The sequence below is a fragment of the Cotesia typhae genome, unplaced genomic scaffold, assembly GCF_013202065.1.
Source record: "Cotesia typhae breed Kobodo isofemale line unplaced genomic scaffold, CoteBio_Ctyphae contig_123, whole genome shotgun sequence".
In the NCBI taxonomy this organism is placed as follows: domain Eukaryota; kingdom Metazoa; phylum Arthropoda; class Insecta; order Hymenoptera; family Braconidae; genus Cotesia; species Cotesia typhae.
This window is the reverse complement of record NW_027423715.1, coordinates 2339530-2361235: the sequence shown is the minus strand read 5'-3', so window position 1 is coordinate 2361235 and position 21706 is coordinate 2339530. Positions and strand designations below refer to the sequence as shown.

Here is a 21706-nt window from a genome sequence, read left to right as displayed (position 1 = left end):
AATACTGTTAAAATTTTTTTTTTTTCAACTCATGATATTTACTTTATAATATAAATATAAACACAACTATAACTTCAAGACATTAAAAAATTAAATGAAAATGAAGTTAGCCGACATTTAAAATTTTTTTAATGGAAAAAATTTCAATTAAACAATTAAAAAAAAAATTCACCTGTAAAAAACGTGAAAAACTGTAAGTGCAATTTTTTATAAATATTTTTTTAGTTGTAATTTAATGAATAAAAAATTTTCAGACGTCTGCTAACTTCAGTGTCATAGATATCAAATAAACAAATACCGGCAGAATCGTTAGACTGCCATTTTTCAAAATAACAACAACTTCCAAACCTCAAACGGTCGCAGTGTCGTCGCTATTTGTAAACGGGCCTGTTCTTGTCATAAAAAAATATTTTTTAACAATTTATTAATTCATTTTACTCACACTAGTTCATACTATCAACAAGTAGCGATAAATTTATCAAGTAATAAATAAATAAATCGATCATTTATTTCAGACAAGTGTCAGAAGACAACCTCGCTGTTTCTTAGAAATTGACGTTCATAAAGAACATTAATAAATTTAATGAAGACAAGTTTTGCGCGCGGCAACCAGAGGGAGACGTCAGTCGAGTATAAACTGTGAGTCATTTATGAAGAAATTTATTTGAAAAAGGTGTTGGTTGTTGGTGGTTGCCTCTGTGATGGTGGGATATACGTCCAGCAACTGCTACTGCTAGAATTAGAGGATAAAGCTATTCCGCATGTGCACTGGTGAGTTTTGACAGCTGAGAACGTCGGAGTAATCTAGATACTACATAAACTAGATACAGCTTTTACAAGAAACAGTACGGAGCAAGTAACAACCGGCTTTGGATCTTCAAAAGCCGGAAATTCAAAAAGTGATATTTTTAAAAGTACTAAATATTTTATTTATCAATAATAATTATTATTTTTATCATTAATATTAATATTATTATTTTTCCGCATTGCAGATTTAAAAAGTGAGTGAAAAATCTAGTGTTAATTTTTTACATCAATTATTTAGAAGTATTTATTAAAAAAAAAAAAAAAAAAAAAAAAAAAAAATGGAAATGGACAAAGAAGTCCAGGGAATGGAGAAAATAAAACGCGAGACGGATTCTATGGACGACTTTGAGCATTTGGAGCATCTTGCGTCGCCGGATGACAGCAAGGACAGTGGAATAAATTTACTGGATTCACATGCTCCAAAAGATTTAATGGAAGTCGCGACAAAACTGTCGGAGAGAAATCTTCTGGATACTACAGTGACTGAGGTAGAGGATAAAATTTTGCAGCCGGTTCCAGCGACTCCGCCACCTTCAGCGGATTTGGAAAAGTTTAGCGGTCTGTCACCTAGTGCGCAGCCGTTGGATCCTTTCGAGATACTGCAGCAGCAGCAGCAGCAGCAGCAGCAACAGCAACACAATCAGCAACAACAGCCTAGTCAAATACCTAAAATTGACACTAAAACTGCGACAATGGCGTTCATGGAGACTGAAAGAAGTGGAAGTGGATTTTATCAAGACACTCCGGAAATGTCACCGGAGTTCGGGCGCAAGGAGTTCGATAGTTATCAAAATAATAATCCAGATAAAGATCTGGAGGATAATCAAGACAGCGTCAAGGATTTACTGAACTGTGACTCGCCTCTGATGGGTGGAAGTTTTTCACCCGCAGCGAGTATTTCTCCGGATCTGGTGATTGAGAAAAAAACCAAGCACAATGACAACCATGACCTTGGCGAGGCTGACGACCTCTCTGACAAACATAAACAACACATTGGCTCAGACTTGAGTCCTCCCGACTCTCTGTCCTCCTCTTCGTTCAATAACGACAGCTTGATCAACAACAAATCCACCAAAGACAAGGATTATCCGGACAAAGATCAGAATTATGGAAAAAAAGACGTCTTCCATCACCAAGATGATGATGATATTATTGGCGACATTAAGTCCTCCGTTCTTCCCCAGCCGGAGAAACCCCCGGTGATGGACTTCCTCAGCGACGAACCGCTGCCTCAGTATCAGTTCAATGAAAACAGTGTCAAGGAAAAAGAAGTGCTAAAAAATTCAAACAATCCTGTGATTGATCTACACGATGATTATTCTATTGATAACGCGCCAACTAAACCGCTACCTCCGCTGCTCAAGGAGGACCCGGATGATAAATTTGAAATGACCCGTGATTACATGTCTGTGGAAAGTCACCAGCTCAATACACAGGCTGGCAACGAGACTGGAGACTCTGAATTTGAATCCGAGCCCGAACCTTCTCCAGCCAAGGTTCCTGTTAAGCCGAGCGTTTCTTCTGCAGAAACTATCACTCAGGAACGTAAATTTACGAGCAGTTTGCCAGCTAAGAAATATCTTGTCGAGCATGACGAAATCGCGCCGAGAAAAATTTTCTCCGACATGGGACTTGGTGAGTTTTTTATTTTAATTACGGTAGTTTAAACTTGACCTTAAATTTTAGGTGATCGGAAAAAATAGACTGAAAATTTTTGATTTTTTTTATTAATTAAATTACAACTAAAAAGATATTTCTAAAAAATTTCACTTATAGTTTTTCAAGTTTTTTACAGGTGAAATTTTTTTTTTTAATTATTTATTTGAAATTTTTCGAGATATTTAATTTTTTGGAGCAAGAGATAAATTTTCTCTAAACAAAAAAATTTACTTCTATTAAAAACTAAATTTTTTGTCAAAAAAAAATTTTTTTTTTCGCTGAAAAAAATCATTAGGAAGAAAAATATTTTCTTGGCTCAAGTGAACCTTTTATTTTGTCTATTTTTTCCGGGATTCTAAATTTTAAGATTTTTTTAGAGGTACATAAGTATAGAAATTACTGTTTAATGATGAATTAAAAATTTTACATTTATTAATTTATTTAATAAATCCACCTGTACTAAAAAGTAACTTAAGCCGTAATTTGGTGAGTCATCAGTCTCGCTCGACTACTGTTTCGCTGATGTCGATACCCTTTTGCATATTAAAGCGGAAGTTCTCCGGAAGACCTTTACTTTACGGTATTCACTGTCATACTGGGTATAAAATGTACACCTTTTACCATGTGTAATAATATCTGTATAATATTATTTATTATATATTAACTTTACACACTAAAAGCCTTGCTACAGTGTCAGTGTCATCCGGACGGCAACGTGTAGGTGGAATATCTATTAATATTCCAACTATTAAACTAGCGACAGATTATATGACTCATACTAAAGTAATGTGGATTTTACAAATTAATACTCACATGTGTAACTAATAACTAAACTCCAAATTATATTTATTATTTATTATTGATAAATATTTAGTCTAGAGTCGACAAAATTGTAAATTTACCTGATGCTTGTGCTTGCCAGTTCATTTGCACTTGTACATTTGTAAATAGTACTTTTATTTAAATATAGATTATATTGTCATTATTAATTATCATATTAATTAACATATGCGGTATAACGAACGAAAAAGTAGCGTTAAAAGAACAGTCTAATAAGATTTATGTTAGTAGGCTGTACTCGTAGTTACCTGGCCCGTTCACTTCCGCTTAGATACACAAAAGAGTTACGAGTACTTGGATTTCTTTTAAGGAAAAAAATTTTTTACTATTCCTATGCAATTAGTCTGCGAAAAAATTATTTAAATTACAAAATTTTTGATGAAAAGTAATTTATTTTAAATAGTAAAAATAATTTATTTTGTATTTTTAACTAAATAATTTAATTTATTTTTATTATTATTATCATAAGTCTATTATTTATTCTTTTAAGTATTTCATCCATTTTGTTTATTAAATTAATCATCATTCAAACTCTCTAGAACAATATATAAATAATCTGGAGTTTTATTTAGCGTTTGAATCACCATCCAACCGAGTCAACAGTTACATTTTATCTTAGCGTTTTATTTAAGTGTTTTTTGTTTTAAAAAACTCGCTACACCGTTTTGTAACACTAAATACGAAAACGGAAAGGCCTAGTTTATTTTTTATAACAATAATAAGTTTAAGTCACAGTAGGTTTATTTTTCTGTAATTAAAATTCATTCTTTTGTTAATTTAATAACAGGGTTGCGACACAAACATTTAAGATAATTGCGTGTATAATAGTGGCGAAAATATTTTTTTTTGTATACATTATCTTGTATTTTATATTTAATGTTCAATGTCGCGTTTTTTAAGCTAATTAGGTAATGGCTTAGATATTACTTTCTTAATGAAAAAAAAAAAAAAAAAAAAAAAAAAAAAAAAAATCTATATTATTAAAAAAATAAGAAAAATTTTTTTCCAGGATAATTATATGATAAAATCGTTTTTTTTTTTTTTTTTTTTTAGTGAAATTTAGTTTAATTCAAAGGCCTTGACTTGAATTTGTGCCTTTTCAATATTTCATATTATTCTTACCGATAGTTAATTTATTATGATAAATATTTAGGCTGCACTCGAAAATTTTCTATCTCTAGATACATAATTAAGAAATTACCTTGTATCTTGAGAAATATTGACATTTTTAAAGATATAAGCTCATCCCGATGTTACACTCATCGAGACCTTTCATTTGAGTACCCACATCAATTTTTCATATATTTATATATATTATATATATGTATATATGAAAAATATATCAAAAATGCATGTGGGTACTCAAATGAAAGCTCTTGATGAGTCTAACATCGGGATGAGCTTATATTTTTAAAAACGATAATAATAACAATAATTATAATGATGAAAAAATTTAAAATTTTTAAAAAGTTGAAATTATTATTATTTAAATTAAAATTTTGTTACTAATTTTTTTTTTTTAAATAATTCTAATTCTAATAATAATGGAGTAAAATAAAAAATAGAAATTTCAGGCGATTATATTTTAAAAATATGTAATGCATACTACCTACAAGTGACATGAGAAATGAGCATGGGGTCTAGGGGTGTGGGTATGGGGGTTAGGAGTAGAGTGCACGATAATAAATTGGATGACGCACATTAACACATGTGCAGGGAAAATGTCTATATATACATATAGGAGTATAATAGCTTAATATGTGAATCATAGTATTAGTATATCAGTTAAGAGTGTTTGTTACTAACGTGGGGCTTAAGTCATCATATGTCGGGTGTATGTGTGTTGTTTCAAGTAAGCGGTTGTATTATATCGATCGGCAGCGAGACACCCTTAAATACACCCCGCATCACCGACTTCGGGCTTTACTTCACTCTCACCCTGTCCCTGATACTTTTTTACGTGTCTGGAAGGAAAGTCATTTGAGGCTACCCTCGAAAAATTTATAGGAAAATTACTTCTGTTATAAAAGACGAGACTATAAAAAAAAAAATTACTTTTTAATCATAATTCTTGTGTAAAAAAAAATAATTGATTTTAAGAGATGATTGCGCAAATTGGAAAAATAGTCTCGCAAGTTTCTGTAATTGTTTGCTGTATTGATTTAACAGTTTGTTCTGTTTTTTTAAATTCCAAGCATTAAACAATTTTAGAAAATATTTATTTTTATAATTTATATTTGAACGCGCATTAACTTTACAAAAATACATATTTAATTTATTTTTTTTATCATCATCAGTTTTTTGTTCGTTATCAAACTAGTTAACGACACGCATTAATTACTCTAAAGTAACACTTACTAATTAGCATATCTCTGGTGAACTTTGTCAACTAATTATATTTTTATGGAATGAAAAATTAGAAATCTTTTATTTTGATTTTAAACAGTTCTGTTTAGTTAATTAAAATTTTATCATATATTTTTTTATTATTTATTTTTAAAATAATTTTTTACAGTTAGAAAAAAATATTTTAATCCACAAAAACTCTTAAAAAAATTTTTAAAATAAATTTATTTAATTTAAAAATGTATTATTTAATTTAAAAACTGATCAGGATAAAAAAGATATATATTTTTTAATAAAAGTCAAACCTGCGGTCGATTTCATCCTCTTTGCAATTTAATATCCATATTCATGATATAAGCATTACGTGTTTTGCGGAGAGTAATACCTTTGCTCTCGAATGAGGTCACAGCCAATGAATAAAAATAATGTCCAGTATTTAATGCTCATCGAATCTCAATGAGCTTTCTCTAGATTTATTAAAAGATTAAAACTGGCCAAGCATTTATTTACCAATTAAAATTAACAACAACAATATTAAAAAGTTTTCAATCCAAAGATTCTGGAAAAAAAAATTTATTATTCGGTTTCGCTTCACCAAGTTTAGTTTTTTTTTCTTTTTATAAAAATAACAATATAAATATTGTATATAAATAAAAATAAAAATAGATTGTGTAATGATTAATATTACTCAGAATAGAATGACTTCACTGGATTATAATCTAAAATCATGTCGTTAAATATTTAATGCTTCTTTGACTAAAGAATTAGTCACTTTGCTATTAGTATGTCTAATAGCCAATAATAATAACAATTCGAATAATAATAATAATAATTGTTTGGCTCATTATCTAAAAACTCAATCGATTAGTTCTTTTAAAATTGCGTTATAGATTTTTAAAAATATTTCTTATCAACTTCTTGTATTATATCATTATTCACAATCATGATAATGAATTGATATTTATTTATTGGTATAGTCTACTAAGATATCTAATCTTTTATTTATTTAATTTTTGAACCCAGTAAAAATTTTATTGTTTTTCCCGGGAATTTTCTCAGAAGAAAACTTCTTTATCTTTATACGAAACGGTAAATTTTATTTGTGATTATTATTGACCATCGGTAGGGTAGAAATGTGCACGTAACTTTAAAAAATTACTGAGGGTTGAAAAAGTGGTTATTAATTTATTTTTAATATGAAATTAATTAAAATAATAAGCTAATTATGTGCAATAATTTTTGGTTGTGGGAAAAATTTTTTTTCTTTATGTATTTTAAAAAAAAAAAAATATGTAAGAATAAAAAAAAATGTTTTAAATGTTAATTTTTTTTCTACACTGATAAAAAAATTTATTTGACTCAAGAGCCAAAATTTTGAACTAAGAATATTATTTTTTTGATTCAAGAGAATAAATTCTTAAGGCAAGAAATTATTCTTGATTTAAGTAAATTTTTATTGCCTCAATTATTTATTCTATGGCCAAAAATGGGGTTGACCCAACTTGTGAATAATTACCTAAAAATAAAATTAAATCAATAAATAAAATTAGCTTTTATTTAATAATATTAAATTTAATATAAAAAAAAAATTTTAAGAACAAAAATTATTATTTTACATTTAAATAAAATAATAAACGTTTGATAAAAATTAAAAGCTGAAATTTTAAATAAAAATAGTTCTTAGCAAAGCCCTTGTCATTTTAATAACTTAATTCCGTCGATGGGCTTGAAGCCAGTGATTGTCAGTCCAAATAATTATTGTTAATGATCATTATTAATTTATCAATGAAATTCAATAACTCAAAGTCTATACAGGACACTTATCATCAATTATCATTGTTATTATTATTATCAATAAATAATTGCTGATCGGTGGTAATTAAGAGCCGCATCTCAATAACTTGGGATTGAAATAAAATAAAAATAGACTGGTAAAAACTGATCAAGAGTCTAAAGGACAAAGGGGAGGTACAAGAGTCATTCGATGGATCTATATCTGAGTGCATCGATACTAATTATCGCGTATTAAATATGGTTTAACGTCCTACATGAATTTGCAGCACGGAGGGTGAGTGTAAATACGCTTGCGTGGGCGCCAGAAAGTCTGCAAAGCGCAACATGCTCTTTTATATTTCATGACGGCTTGCAGACGAGTTACGTATTTATATTATATGTCAGAGCCTTTATTCCTATCGGTCAATTTGTTATTATAAGTATAAAGTATAACGTGCTTTTTTCCCTGTTTTGTAGGCATCGTATAGGTCGTCATTGTTCTGAAATATTACGTAAGATAAATTCAGTACTTTTATCATGGCCAGGTTGTATGTTGCCGTTGCCTTAACAAGTCTTTCAAATCATTTGGAACGTATTTTATGTCAGAATTTTTTATTTATTACATTTAAGTAAATATATATTTCTTTTTTAAATTATAAATATTATTTATGATTTTTTTTTTTTTTTTTTTTTCCAATATCTGTTCGGTTGAAATAAAAGTTATTTTGTTTTAAAGTGACATTTGTTAAAGGCCAACAAAGGTCAATGTCATTTTTAATTAAATGAAAATTTTAATTTTTATTTCATTAGTCATTTTATTGAAACTTTACTTTATTTAAAATAAAAGTTTTTTTTTATCTTAAAATAAAAATTAAAAATTAAAAAATTGATAGTAATTTTTATAAAGTTTATTAGTTTGAAAAATTATTTTTAATTCGATTTATAAATTGGGAGTGTTAAAAAAAAAAAGTTGAATTTTTTAATTAAAAAATAAAAAATGATTTAAACTGGGACATCATAATAAAATTTATTTTAAATTGCAAAGATAACAATTTAAATAAATTAAATAATATTATATTTATCAAAAGAATTTTTTATCCGCGCTGAATATTTAAACATGAATCTAGTAAATTTTAAATCATGGGAATTATATTAAATATTTAAAAAAAATTCAATTTAGTGTACAAAAATCAGCAGACTGAAAATTTTTTGTTTTTAATTCAAAAAAATATTTAAAAAATTGCTTTTTTATTTATTAAAAAAAATTTTTTAAACATTACAATACAGAAATTATTGTAAAAAAAAAATTTCCACGTGGAAAAATTTAAAAATACTAAACGCGCAATTAAAATTTTTTTTTTTTCATAAAATTTTGTCTTTGTATAAAAATTAAAAACAATCAGATGTTTTTTAATTTTAATATTTAACTTGTTTTACAAAAACATAATTTTATTTATTTAAAATTAACTCCAAAAAAAAAAAAAAAATTTTTTTTATAGTTTCCAAAATTTATTAATCTCTGTGACAAAAATTCCATTAAAAAAATGAAGATGACAATTTGAAAAATACAATTTATCTCTACTTTATTTGTCGCAACGAGTACTCGCGATCGGGTCCGATAGTAACCGAGGCCGGCCATGCGCGGACTATTCCGCTGACGGTGGCGGATCGATAAGAGCCCACCACAGAGCTCACAGACACAGAGACAAGAAACAGAGAGCCTCAGTACTTGTAATGCAACATTACGTGCACATAGTTTTCAGTCTATGACACTATACTCCAATACGTACACACATATATATGATAAACCGCGCACACGACTGTGACAACTCGACAATACACAGCCTGTGCTCATCCGTCAGTTCAGTGCTCACTTACGTTCCCGGTCGCCACTCTTGTTTGAGTCAGTCTATTTAAATATATAAAAATTTATTATACATGCAATAAATTACCTACATATCTATGAGCACCCATAACACACTTATATATTTATATGAGCACACAATACCTAAGATAAGAGTAGGGAGATTTGTTAATACTTGGTGTTATCGTACTTAGGTCCGAGCTCCACCTACTAGTACTCCGTACTACACACTCAGTACGCAAACTACGTACCCAGTCCTTAGTAATTACACCAGTCTATTGACAGTATTGTCATTTTCACTCAACTCATCAGAGGTGCCTCAAACTTTCGAGCTCCGTTTTAAGTGCTGTGAAAAATATCTATCATCTCTTAAAAGTGCTCACTGCGTATATTTTTTTTTTTTGCCGCTCCTAAACTGCGTACATTATTAATTATTTTTGTCAGTGCAAGGTGCGCGCATTAAATTCAATTGTCAGTGCTACGAATTTTATTATTCAATTATTTTAATTTCAATTCAAATTTAAGGTTTATTGTTGTTTTGTATTGTTGATTACTAATAATGGATTCCGACTCAATGGCGTGTCCTGTACTTAAAAAGGATGATGATTCTTATAAAAAAGATAGTAATTCTGGTGAATGTCCTTGTGCTTGGAACGTTTTAAATCCTCGTAAGAATTTTATTTATAATATATAATAATATTTTTTATTTATAGTTTATCGATTTTTGTGTTTTTATACATTTTTATATCAACGAAAATTATTGAAAGAAAAATATTTTTTTTTATTTTTATAAAATTAGTTAAATTATTTATAGATTTAAAATTTTTCTAGAATTACTTACAAGTTTTTTTATTTTAAATGATTATTATGATCATCATGACTTAATAATTTCAATGTCACATCCATATTTGTAAATTGTACGTAATATCTAAAATTGCGAGTTAAATAATTATATGCAAATAAATGTTACAAAGAAAGTAATTATAATACAGTAATAAAAATAATAATATTGCATAAAATTAGTGCGGTAGGTCATACAAAATGTGTTCGCAAGTAAACTATTTCAGAATAATGAATATTATTTGTTCAATATAATATATACTATGACGACTTTAGCCAACACTTGACTATATATAAATATATATATATCTCAAAGAATACAAAGTCTGAGTATAATCTTTTCATGTCAATAATTAACATTGTATCTAATCATTGCGTAATTGTACGTAATTATTGCTTCAAGGATCTGATATGTGATGTTTAAAATAAAAGCTCTGAATTATAATTTCAATGATGATCTCACGATATCACAATTGATAAAAATAAAAAGTAGTGACAAGTATATAGGGTTTCTGAGTTATAACTCAAGTTCTATAACCTCCGGTTTTCTGCGCGAGAGTTGTTCGATTGTACGGTGCACACTTACTCGTGCATTAGAAGATCGATATGAGTAAATAATAAATTTTGCTATTGGTACTAGAAACCTCAATTCTTTCAATTATTTTCGTTTATTTATTTTGTATTAAATATTTATAATGATAATAATAATAATAAATGTAATTTCGATTATGGACCTCTCAAAATTGAAATTTTGGGTTCCGATTTTAATAGGAGTTGTGTTTGGGTATTTCCTGACATATTTTGAGCTTAAAGAATTTATTTGATTTTCAAAGAATTTTTTTACGAGCTTTGTTCGGGCATTTCCGCTAAAATTTCAAAATTTGGCGGGAATTATCCAAAAAAAAAAAACTCCTATAAAAAATTCTCTTGTAATTTTTTGTATTTTATTTTAATCAATTTTATTATAGAAAAAAAAAATTACTTTTGGATTTTCCAAAATTTTTTTTATTTACACAGAAAAAAAAATTTTTTGACTTGGGTAATTTTTTTTTGCTCAAGAAAATATTAAAGATAAAAAATTTTTTGAAAAAGTTTCCCGAGCCAGGGAAATTTTTTCTTACTCCTAAATAACTATTGTCTTCCTTAAAATTTTATTGGCTCATAAATTTTGTTTTTTTGTGTAAGAAAAAAGTATTGTTTTGCTGTCTGTCATTAATCAGAGATTTGTAAGTCTTTATAATTATATTCCTTTCATTAAATTACCATTATGAAGTTTAAACTTTACTCATTGTCAGTAACGAGGTAATTAGGACAGACTACCTGAGGAAAATTTACCACTCAATGTAATATAAAAATACAATGATTTCTATGTAATCTCCTGTTTACTTTCTCTATCGGAAAGTAATTTAATATTTAACCATATTTTATTGAAACCAGTTTTACGACTTTTTTATTAAGTATATAATTTTTTTTTATCTTTTCTAATGTTACTTGTGATTGATTTATTATTAACATCTTTTTGTATTTTCAGATGCATGGTTTAATCCGGAAAGACTGCACCCTAAAGGTAATTTCATTTTGTAAATACTCTGTTAATTCTAATTGTTACTAATGCTCACCTTCTTTTCTGTAAATATTTTTAATTAGCTCAGTTCATTTTAGTCTAGTAGAAAAAGTACAGTATGAATAGAAAATTAAAAGCTATTGTAAGCAACTTTAAAGCTCAATTTAAATACTCATTAAATCTTGTCAAGATTTATGACTGAAAATTTTGGATATGTTGACAGAAAAATAACTTTACAAGTTTGGCTTTCTCTGAATAATTATTTAAAATTAATTTTTATAATAATTCTACGAGAATCTATAAAAATTTTTTTTAAAAATAAAATTATTCTCAACTTATTTAAAAAATTGTTTTAAAAAATTTTTTATCTACTTAAAATTACACGCAAAAAATAAAAATATAAAAATTACATTATAAATATTAACAACCGTCGCTTTATATAAAAAAATAGAAAAATTGGAGTTTAAAATAACATTTTTATAAATTTAAAATTTAAATGTTAATTTTCAGAGCTTTCAATGTAATATTAACATTTTACATTGTAAATCTTACAAAATCTGTAATAATTACAATCTGAAACTCTAATTTTTCTAATTTTTTATAAAAAGCGCCACGTTAAATTATATAACATAATTTTTCCTTTTTTTTTTTTTTTTTTTTTTTTCGTGTATTTCTAAAAAAAAAAAATTGCATCACTTAAAAAAATTAGTCTAGCTGCAGAATGGCTCTCCCTTTTGTTATCTCAACTTTCTCGTGCAGTTGATTAGACTTAAAAAAAAAAAAAAAAAAAAAAAAAAACGGTTCTAAACTTAGTCCTTGCAAGACAAGCCCTACAGCCTGAAGCAAGCAACATTCTCATTTTATTCAAAAAATTTATTTTCTTCTTACCTGTCCAGGTTTTTTTACCTGCCGTAAATTTCCAAGCCCCCGCTGTTCGTTAGCATTGAAATTATAGCGTTAAAAAAATTCTGAACTCACATTCTAGCATGCGTCATTTTTTAAGCTGTCAGAATCTGATCTTTCTGCAGCGTGAGGACCGTGACACGTGGACAGTCCAGGGTGAGGAGTTTAGTTGAAAATCCACTGACCAGCTTTGGATCCGGAAACGCATCCTATTTTCCAGGTCTTTATAATATTGTGCAGTAACAGGCCAGTTTTTGAATTTCTATCCTTAAAATTGAGCGAGCAGACTTGCATAGTCACATTATATTCATACTCTTGCAACCAATACCAACCGAGACAATTTATCTAGCCTTCTTATTGGTATAAGTATTGGGTTCAGTTGTATTGTAGGTAGCAGCAGAAGTGTAGAGGTAGAGGTTGAGATAGAAGATATAATCTAGCTGTGGGTTAACTAAATATAAACGGCTCGGCCAGATTTTTGCCTGGTAAGCTGCCAACATTTTCATTTGCTCGGATCCTCTTTAGAACCACACGTTCCTTCGGTCTGTGAGCATCTCTGCCGAAAACGCCTGAAAATTTTTTTAAATATTTAAATTCCATTTGTGTGTACTAAAATTTTGATTAATTAAAAGCTAAAATTTTAATTATTATTTTAGCTAAAGTTCTGCTTACAATTTGTTCATTCGGGGTGCAGTTTAATTTGTGATTAAACATTTTAGTCTTTGTTCACTGAGTTTTTATTTTGTTGGATAAAAAATTGCCAGTGTTTTTTTTTTTTGCTGTGATTTAAAAGGAAGAGTGTTCTGGAAAAAATTAAAAATGAATAATATATTGGAGCAGTTAATCGAGTTAAAGAACATCAAGTTCAATAAAGAAGAGTGTAAGTAGCTTGCAACAATACAGGGTCGATGATTGTTGATTGTTTAAATGTTGTAATAATGAGTAACGACAATAGACATCACGGGCTATTCTTCTTGTTGAGAAGCTGGTGATATATAGTCATACATACTTCGGTCTTGATCTCCATCCAAACGTGGAAAATTTACGTCTAACGAAAATTTGTTCTGGCGTGATTCTAACTGGGTCAATTCAAACTACTCTGTCTCTGAAATAAAAATAATCTTTTACTTTTTAGTTTTTTGATTTATTGTGTTAATAATATTTAATAATTCGTGCTTTGATATTTGATTTGTTTCTTAAGTTTTTAGGTTTTTTTTTTCGCTCCATAAAAACCGGAAATTTTTATGTTTTTTGTTACGTAAGAATCTTGGATGAACTTGAAATAGAAAGATTTTAGTTTTTAGTTTTTTTAGTGTGAGAGTTTAACATCTTTTGTATTGTTGTTGGAGAGGGAGTAGCGTCACTGTAAATTTATATTTAAATCAATTGATAGTAAAAAAATTTGAAATTTTTTTATTATTATTAATTGAAAAATTTTTTATTTATTTTTTTCATTCTTAAAAAAATTTAAATAATTTTTAATTAGTGAATTTTAGGCTTGTAATTTATAAATTTTATAAATTGAAAAATTTTTAACAAAATTTATGAATTTTTTTTTTAATTGTTTTTAAATTTTAAAATATTTTCAAAAGAATTTTTATTTTTTACTGAAAAAAATTTATGATTTATTTTATACTCTATTTTTCAGTTTTTAAAAGACTTTTATTAAAGAATTAAGAAATAAATTTAAAATTTTATAAACATAGAACATTTTATAATTTTTTCTACGGTTTTAAAATAATTTATTTAATTTTTTAAAGAAATATTTTTCAAGATAAAACTTCAAAATAATTTCTTTGGTCAACTAGTCTAATTATTTTTATTTAAAAAATATAAAATGTTGCATTACAACTAGATTATACCAAAATCTTTTTTTTTTTTTAATTATTTTTGGCAAAAAAATTTTTTATTAAATTATACTTAAATAATAATTATTTAAAAAAATTTATTGCTTACAAAATTAAAAAAAAAAAATGGCACTCATTTTGAAATTTAAAAATTTTTCTTTTCAATTTTTACTTAAACTTTTAGAAAAAAAATTTTTCTACAACTTAATGAACCTTTTTTTGATTATTTAAAATGATATAATTAAATAAATCTAATAATTAAAATAAAACAATTTAACAAATTAAATTAAGATTTAAATAATTAAACAAAGTTCAATAAAAAATTTTTAATCTACAAACTTGATATTTTAAAAATAAAAAATCTAAATAATTTTATCACTTCAATTTAAAAAAATTAAAAAAAAAAAATTAAATATTAAAGCACGTGACATTATTTATAATAATAAAGTTAGTACTATTTAAATATAATAGACTTTTACTTGTAAAGTGAATCAATAACTGACGGTGCTTTACGCATGCCTTTCAGATCCATTTAATGTACAAATCAAACAAGAAATATAAATAACACTTTATAAATAAGTACTAAAAAATAGCATCATTAATATACAGCCTACAGGATATAAAATACAACATACTTCATATATTAATAGATGATAAATAATATTTAATAAAAACTACAATAAAAAGATAAGATAATTAAAAAATAACAATCTGTCTCTAAAATCTTTGGGTGTAATTGCGCCGGTTTAAATTTACTGTTATTACATTATTTGTATGATACACGTATCATACATAGAATAATGTTGGCGTCACGTGACACAAGTAATGCCAACTTTTTTATTTTTTTTTTTTTTTTTTTTTTTTTTCACAAATAAATCTCAATTTAATTTATATTAATAATTTAAATTTGTAAAAAAATAAAATGATTAATTAAAAAGAATTATTTCTTCTAGGAAGAAAAAAATTTTACAAGAAAATATTTAAATAAAAAATGGGGCGCCATCTTTACGGCTTTAGCGAGTCGTTTTAAATTTCACATATGGGAAAAAATTTTATAATTTTGCCAACATAATAAAAAATTATTGGACTTTTATAAATTATATTTTTAAAAAATTTTAAATGTAAAAAATTTTAACAATTTAAATAAAAAAAAAATATTTTGTCAGTCAACAGGTTTCAGTAGCATAATATTTAAAAAATACTTAAACTTGTTAGGTTTTTTCAAGCCCACTCTACTCGTCAACCATATTTTTTTATATTATCCCTTCTCTTATTCTACCCTCGACGTATTTCTTTCTTTTTTTATTAAAACTGCTGTCTCTTTCACTCTTAACACAGACATCGACATAAAATCAACTACATAGACGGCTTAGCTTACTTCGACAACCACATACATTTAAACACACAAGATACATTCTCATTCTTGATAAGCTCCGTTGTAAGTTCAGTTGCGCGTTCTATTCGGCGTTGTGTAGTTATATTTCGCGTTCGCTAAAACCGGGAGGATTATTTCAATTTTAATACTTGCTAATTCAAAAGTTTAAACATAATTACAATAGATTAAAAATGGTGAGAAAAGAAAGATCGCGAAGAACTGAGGAAGAACTTCCTGAACTCAATTCCGGTGAGTAATTTTTACCTCGGAATTTTTTATTACCATCCAGTACAATACTTATCACGAGCTAAACTCTCAAATCTGATAATCAAATATTTTATTAATTGCGGATACATATTTCGGAGCACGGATTAATCCAACATATGGTGGCTCCACGTGGTATATTTTATATCTTCTCAACTTTTATTTCATTTCTTCTTTCAAACTGACAATTAACGGCCCTGAAAAGTACAGTATTGTCAAAATGTTAATTATTGTAAATATAATTAATTAATTTTTTTTTAATTGTCTGTATTTACGCAAGAAACATATGTGCAAATAATAATTGTAATTTTTTGGCCAAATATTTAAATTTATGGACAAATTTAAGATAAGATTATTTTTAGTTATTTTAATAATTGTTAATTATTTATTAATTTCTGTAATGTACTTACTATTATTTTTATTTTAAGCAAATATTATATTCAAGGTTACACAATACACAATTGTCCTGGTGAAGGCCTTTCAAATGCACTTCAAGTGTATGACCCTGATTTTTACCATTGACTTCGTCTCTTCGGCTCTTTCACCTTTACCTTATTTAGATAAAACATTTTTTTTCCGCTAGCTCTTTTGTATTTTAGTGCTTAATTTTTTGCAATATTTTTAATTTGTTAAAAGAAAATTTTTATTTATAAAAAATTAATTATTTAAAAATTTTTTGAGTCAATTTTTTAATTGTAAAATTTTTTACACGAAAATTTTGTATTTTTTATTTTGGAGCGCACTCAAAAAAATAATTTTTTATATATTCAATATTTAATACAAAATTTTGAGAAAAAATTTTTCCATTAAATTTATAAAAAAAAATTGTAAATCAATACTTATATAGAAAAGATTTTAGTTGAGAATACGACGTAGTATTTAAGTTGCGTGTTCGTTAAATAAAATAGGGAGTAAAAAAGACACGGGTGGAAGCACAGTATTTCCATTCTATTTTTTTTTTTATTATTATTGTTATTGTGTTACTCGTTAAGTAATTAAAGAGTAATGCATAAATAATTATTAATTAGTGGATAAATGAATGAATGGATGAAAAAAAAATTTAATAATAAAATTAAAGAGATCATTTGACTAATATAAAATGTTATTTTGTTTACAGTGGCGGCATTGATTTATTGGCGCCAGCCAGAAAAAACAGGAATTGTTTTCGGCGTAGTGATGAGCATACTCCTGTCACTGACCTACTTTAGTTTGATCAGCGTTTTTTCATATACAGCACTTTTGACACTAGTGGGTACTATGGGATTCCGGATTTACAAAACTATTGTACAAGCTGTACAGAAAACTTCTGATGGACATCCATTCAAGTAAGTTTTTCATTTTTTGTTTTAAAATTTATTGTGTTAAAATATATAGGCATCTATTTTTTATTTTATATAAAATAAAATTTTTTGATGTTATTTTTTTTTTATAAAAAATTTTAGTCAAAAATTTTACAATTATACTCAAAAAATATAAATTTTACTAACTATAAAAATTAATTTAGAAGATATTTGATAATTTTAAGAATTTTTTTTAACAAATAAATTATAGAAAAAAGTATAAAAAAAAATTGACATATAGAAATTTTTAAAAATAAAAATGCAATTAAAAAAAAAAAAAAAAAGTAGAAAAAAAATTTAAAACGAAGAAATTTTTAAAAATAAAAATTGCAATTTAAAAAAAAAAATTAAAAAATAGTTAAGTGACTGCTAACTTTAATGTAATTTACCAACTGCATTATATTAATTTATTTATCTAAAAATATATCTTCTTTGTGAAAAAATCACAAAAAATATTTTGAAATAAAAATAATTTAAAAATAAATTTTTTTTTTAAAACTGTCAACAATTCTGAGCACAAAAATATGAATCATAGTTTATTTATATATTTTTAACAATTATTATACATATATTTTTTATTTTATTCCAATAATTAATTGATAAATTTAATAAAAATAATTTTCTAATTTTCCAGAGACATTCTTGAAGTTGATCTTACACTCCCAGCAGAAAAAGTCCATGAAGTTGCTGACATCGCTGTAGCACACGCCAACGCAGCTGTTTCTGAGCTCCGTAGATTGTTCCTTATCGAAGACTTTATTGATTCACTTAAATTCAGTGTCGGTTTGTGGTGTTTGACATACGTCGGCTCGTGGTTCAATGGAATGACACTCATCATCATTGGTAAAATTTTTTTTTAAGCCATTACATAAGTAAATAAATAATTGATAAATTTACTAATGATTGATAATAATTTTTAGGAGTGATTGCACTTTTCACGCTTCCGAAAGTATATGAAACGAACAAAGCTCAAATCGACCAGAACCTCGCTTTAGTACAAGGAAAAATTAACGAATTGACTGCCAAGTGAGTTTTAATAATTTTTTACTAATTAATAATTTACTGTTAAAATTTTTTTAATTACATTTTCTTTGATGTACAAATAATTAATTTTTAAAAAATTTATATAATTTAAAAAAAGTCAAAATTTTAATTTTATAATGAATTAAATTAAAATTATTTGGTTCAATTGTAAAAAATTGAATCTTTTGAATTTATAAAAAATATCTTGAGAAATATTGACATTTTTACAAATATAAGCTCACTCCGAGATTACACTTATTGAGACCTTTCATTTGAGTACCCACATCAATTTTTCATATATTTTATATATTTATATATGAAAAATATATAAAAATGCATGTGGGTACTTAAATGAAAGCTCTTGATGAGTGTAACACCGGGATGAGTTTATATCTTAATAAATGTCAATATTTAAGAAAGTACAGTGCAATTTAAAAAAATTAATTATTTAATAAAGCAATTTACAAGAATAAAAATAAAATAAATTTTTTGTAAAAATATTTTGATACAAAATTTGACAAAAATAATTTTAAATAAAAAATAAAAATTTTTAACAGAAAATTTGAATTAAAAAAAAATTAAATATGAATAATGAATAACAATAAAATTTTTTTTATGATGAAATAGAATAAAGGCAGCTATTCCTCTGGGCAAAAAGGCAGAACCTACGAAGGAGGAGTAAATATTCTAGTTTATCCCAAGAAAAATAGAAGATCAAGATCATAAAATACATCACTAAAAATTCACGTGGAGTTTTAAACTCAGCAGAAATAAAATTTAGACGTGCATGAGACACCAAAGTGTCGGAGAGCGATCAAAATGACACGATCCGTCATTACATACTTTATAACAACTCATATATTTATATATATTAATATAAATAGCGTAAAGCTCTCATAAATAAAAAGTAAAAATAAAAAAATTAAAAAAAAAAAAAAAACCGAGTAATTATAGTTAATAATAACAATTAAATGATTGGTTGATTGTTCGTTATTGTTGCGGCAGTAACATCGACTATTGATGTTAAGAGTGCAATGATAATCTAATATTTTAATAATTTTTTTTTTTTTTTTTTTTTTTCCAAGGATTTAAAAAAAAAATGCAAGTAATTATTTTTTTTCTGTTTTGTTTCCTTCCTTTTTTCTCTTTTCTCTCGTCGATATTTGATTTAATTACTCTACATTGATGAATGAGAATTTATTAATAAAACAATTAAATCATGAGTACATATTAGCTCATTCAGCTAGCTGCATTGTCCACATCATACGCATGTAATTATTTATCTTATTATTATTATTATTTTTAAATAATAAATCAGCAGAGGTAACTGCTAATTATTGTTGTTGTGAATGTGCATACACTGTGGTAAACTTTTAATAAATTTAAATAAAAAAAAAAAAAAAAAATAAATAAATAAATAAATAAATAATAAATAATCATCTTACGATGAAAAGAAAGTTTATAAAAGATATATTATACAAAGCTTTAGAACATTTAATTAAAATGAATTAATAAAATTTAAATTTTACCAATTATTAAAGAATATAAATAGCAACAATGCTATTTAAATAAATCTTTGATCAATTGGTTTTATGCGCTTTGATATAAAAATTGTTCATTTTTTATCGTTAGATTTTAAGAGATAAGCGTACAGCGATCCTTTGTGTTTTTTGTTGGCGATCGATTTAATTAATATGAATTTTAAAATTAAAAAAAAATTAACAATTTAAAGATTAATATATTCTATCTGATTAAATCTTTAATCTGTTGGGGATTGCGAATAAAAATATCACTTATTGTAATTATTTTTATTATTATTATTATTATGTATTATGTATACTTAATTAATACATTGAATATTATATAAATATTAAAGATCACCTTTAACAGAGAAATAGTCTAAGACATTTAAAGCAAGTAACTTTTAATAACGAACAAACCATTTTATTGGAAAATCATTGAAATCTAAACTTTATTATTGGTAACTTTATATAAATATATAAATATTATGTATAAAATAAATACATACACCACAAAATACTCTATATATTAAAATTACTTGGATCACTATGTTTTTAATATGAAGACAGTGTTTTTTTTGTTCGACTGAAATTGTAATAATTGCGTACCGCTTTCTTGACGTTTTCATTATTACGTCTGCATTCGCACGATTTATTTATAAAATAAAATAAAATTATAATAAGACACTAAATGATTTATTTATTCTTATTTTTTACTGAATATGCCATTAATTTTATGGTTTTTTAATTTTAATTATTTGAAATTTTATTTTATCAAAAATTTATTTTAAGTATTTATCGAATGAGGTGTTAATAATCCAATAGTTTATCACTTCTTTTACTTTCTCAATAACAGCGATAATTTTTACCGCGATAAATTTAACAATTTTTTTTTTATTTTTTTTTAACAAATAAATTATAAATTTTTTTTATGGCTGATTTATTTAAAGAAAAAAAAGTCAACTAATTTTCAGAAGTAATTTTGTTTTTTTAAATTACTTTGTATAAAAATAAAAAAATTTTCAAATGTCAATGATAGTAAATTTAGCTGTCAATATACAATTTTTTCCTTTTTTTTTCAACAAACAAATTTGTTCAAAAAAGGATTTTAAAAAAATTGCATTTTTTAATTTATTAAAATTTTTACATGTCAATTTTTTTAATAATTTATTTGTTAGAAAATTTATCAAGTATGTTAAATTAATTTTGATAAAATGTCAGCTGATTTCAGTGTCAAAAAATATTTATTTTTAATCAGCTGACTTTTAATAAAAAATTAATTTATTAAAATTTTTACTTGTCAATTTTTTAAATAATTTTTTGATGAAAATTAATTTATTAAAATTTTTACATGTCAATTTTTTAAATAATTTATTTGTCAAAAAATTTCTTAAAATTGTCAAATATTTGCTAAATTAATTTTCATAAAATGTCAGCTGATTTTAGTATTAAAAAATATTTATTTTCCATCAGCTGACATTTAATAAAAATTAATTAAATTAATTTATTAAAATTTTTACATGTCAATTTTTTAAATAATTTATTTGTCAAAAAATTTCTTAAATTTGTCAAATATTTGCTAAATTAATTTTCATAAAATGTCAGCTGATTTTAATATCAAAAAATATTAATTTTTCCCAAATGATATTTCGGTAATCTCCGTAAAAGTACTTACAGTTCTTCCATCAAAAGAATAGTCTTCCCTCCGAGTACAAAATTCAGAGCTTAATCTTCAGTCTTT

General features: G+C 25.5%; 1 protein-coding gene across 5 annotated transcripts; it reads left to right on the top strand.

Moving 5' to 3' along the window:
• Positions 1 to 693: 693 nt before the first annotated feature.
• On the top strand, positions 694 to 20650 carry Rtnl1 (reticulon). 5 transcript variants are annotated; one of them, XM_074255216.1, is made up of 7 exons: positions 694 to 914; positions 993 to 2442; positions 11661 to 11696; positions 17200 to 17407; positions 18057 to 18265; positions 18343 to 18448; positions 19073 to 20650. In XM_074255216.1, the coding sequence occupies exons 2-7, from the start codon at positions 1086 to 1088 to the stop codon at positions 19125 to 19127; spliced, it is 1971 nt and encodes a 656-aa protein (XP_074111317.1). In that variant the 5' UTR covers positions 694 to 914; positions 993 to 1085; the 3' UTR covers positions 19128 to 20650. The 5 variants fall into 5 exon arrangements, with proteins under 5 accessions (XP_074111317.1, XP_074111333.1, XP_074111326.1 ...); XM_074255232.1 differs by lacking the exons at positions 694 to 914; positions 993 to 2442 and adding exons at positions 9272 to 9739; positions 9815 to 9957; XM_074255225.1 differs by lacking the exons at positions 694 to 914; positions 993 to 2442 and adding an exon at positions 9273 to 9957.
• Positions 20651 to 21706: the final 1056 nt, after the last annotated feature.

Coding starts and splice junctions, on each gene's coding strand:
- Rtnl1 (XM_074255216.1), top strand. CDS start 1,086: ATGGAAATGGACAAAGAAGTCCAGGGAATGGAGAAAATAAAACGCGAG. Junction 2,443..11,660: donor TTTCTCCGACATGGGACTTG/GTGAGTTTTTTA, acceptor TTGTATTTTCAG/ATGCATGGTTTAATCCGGAA. Junction 11,697..17,199: donor GGAAAGACTGCACCCTAAAG/GTAATTTCATTT, acceptor TTTTGTTTACAG/TGGCGGCATTGATTTATTGG.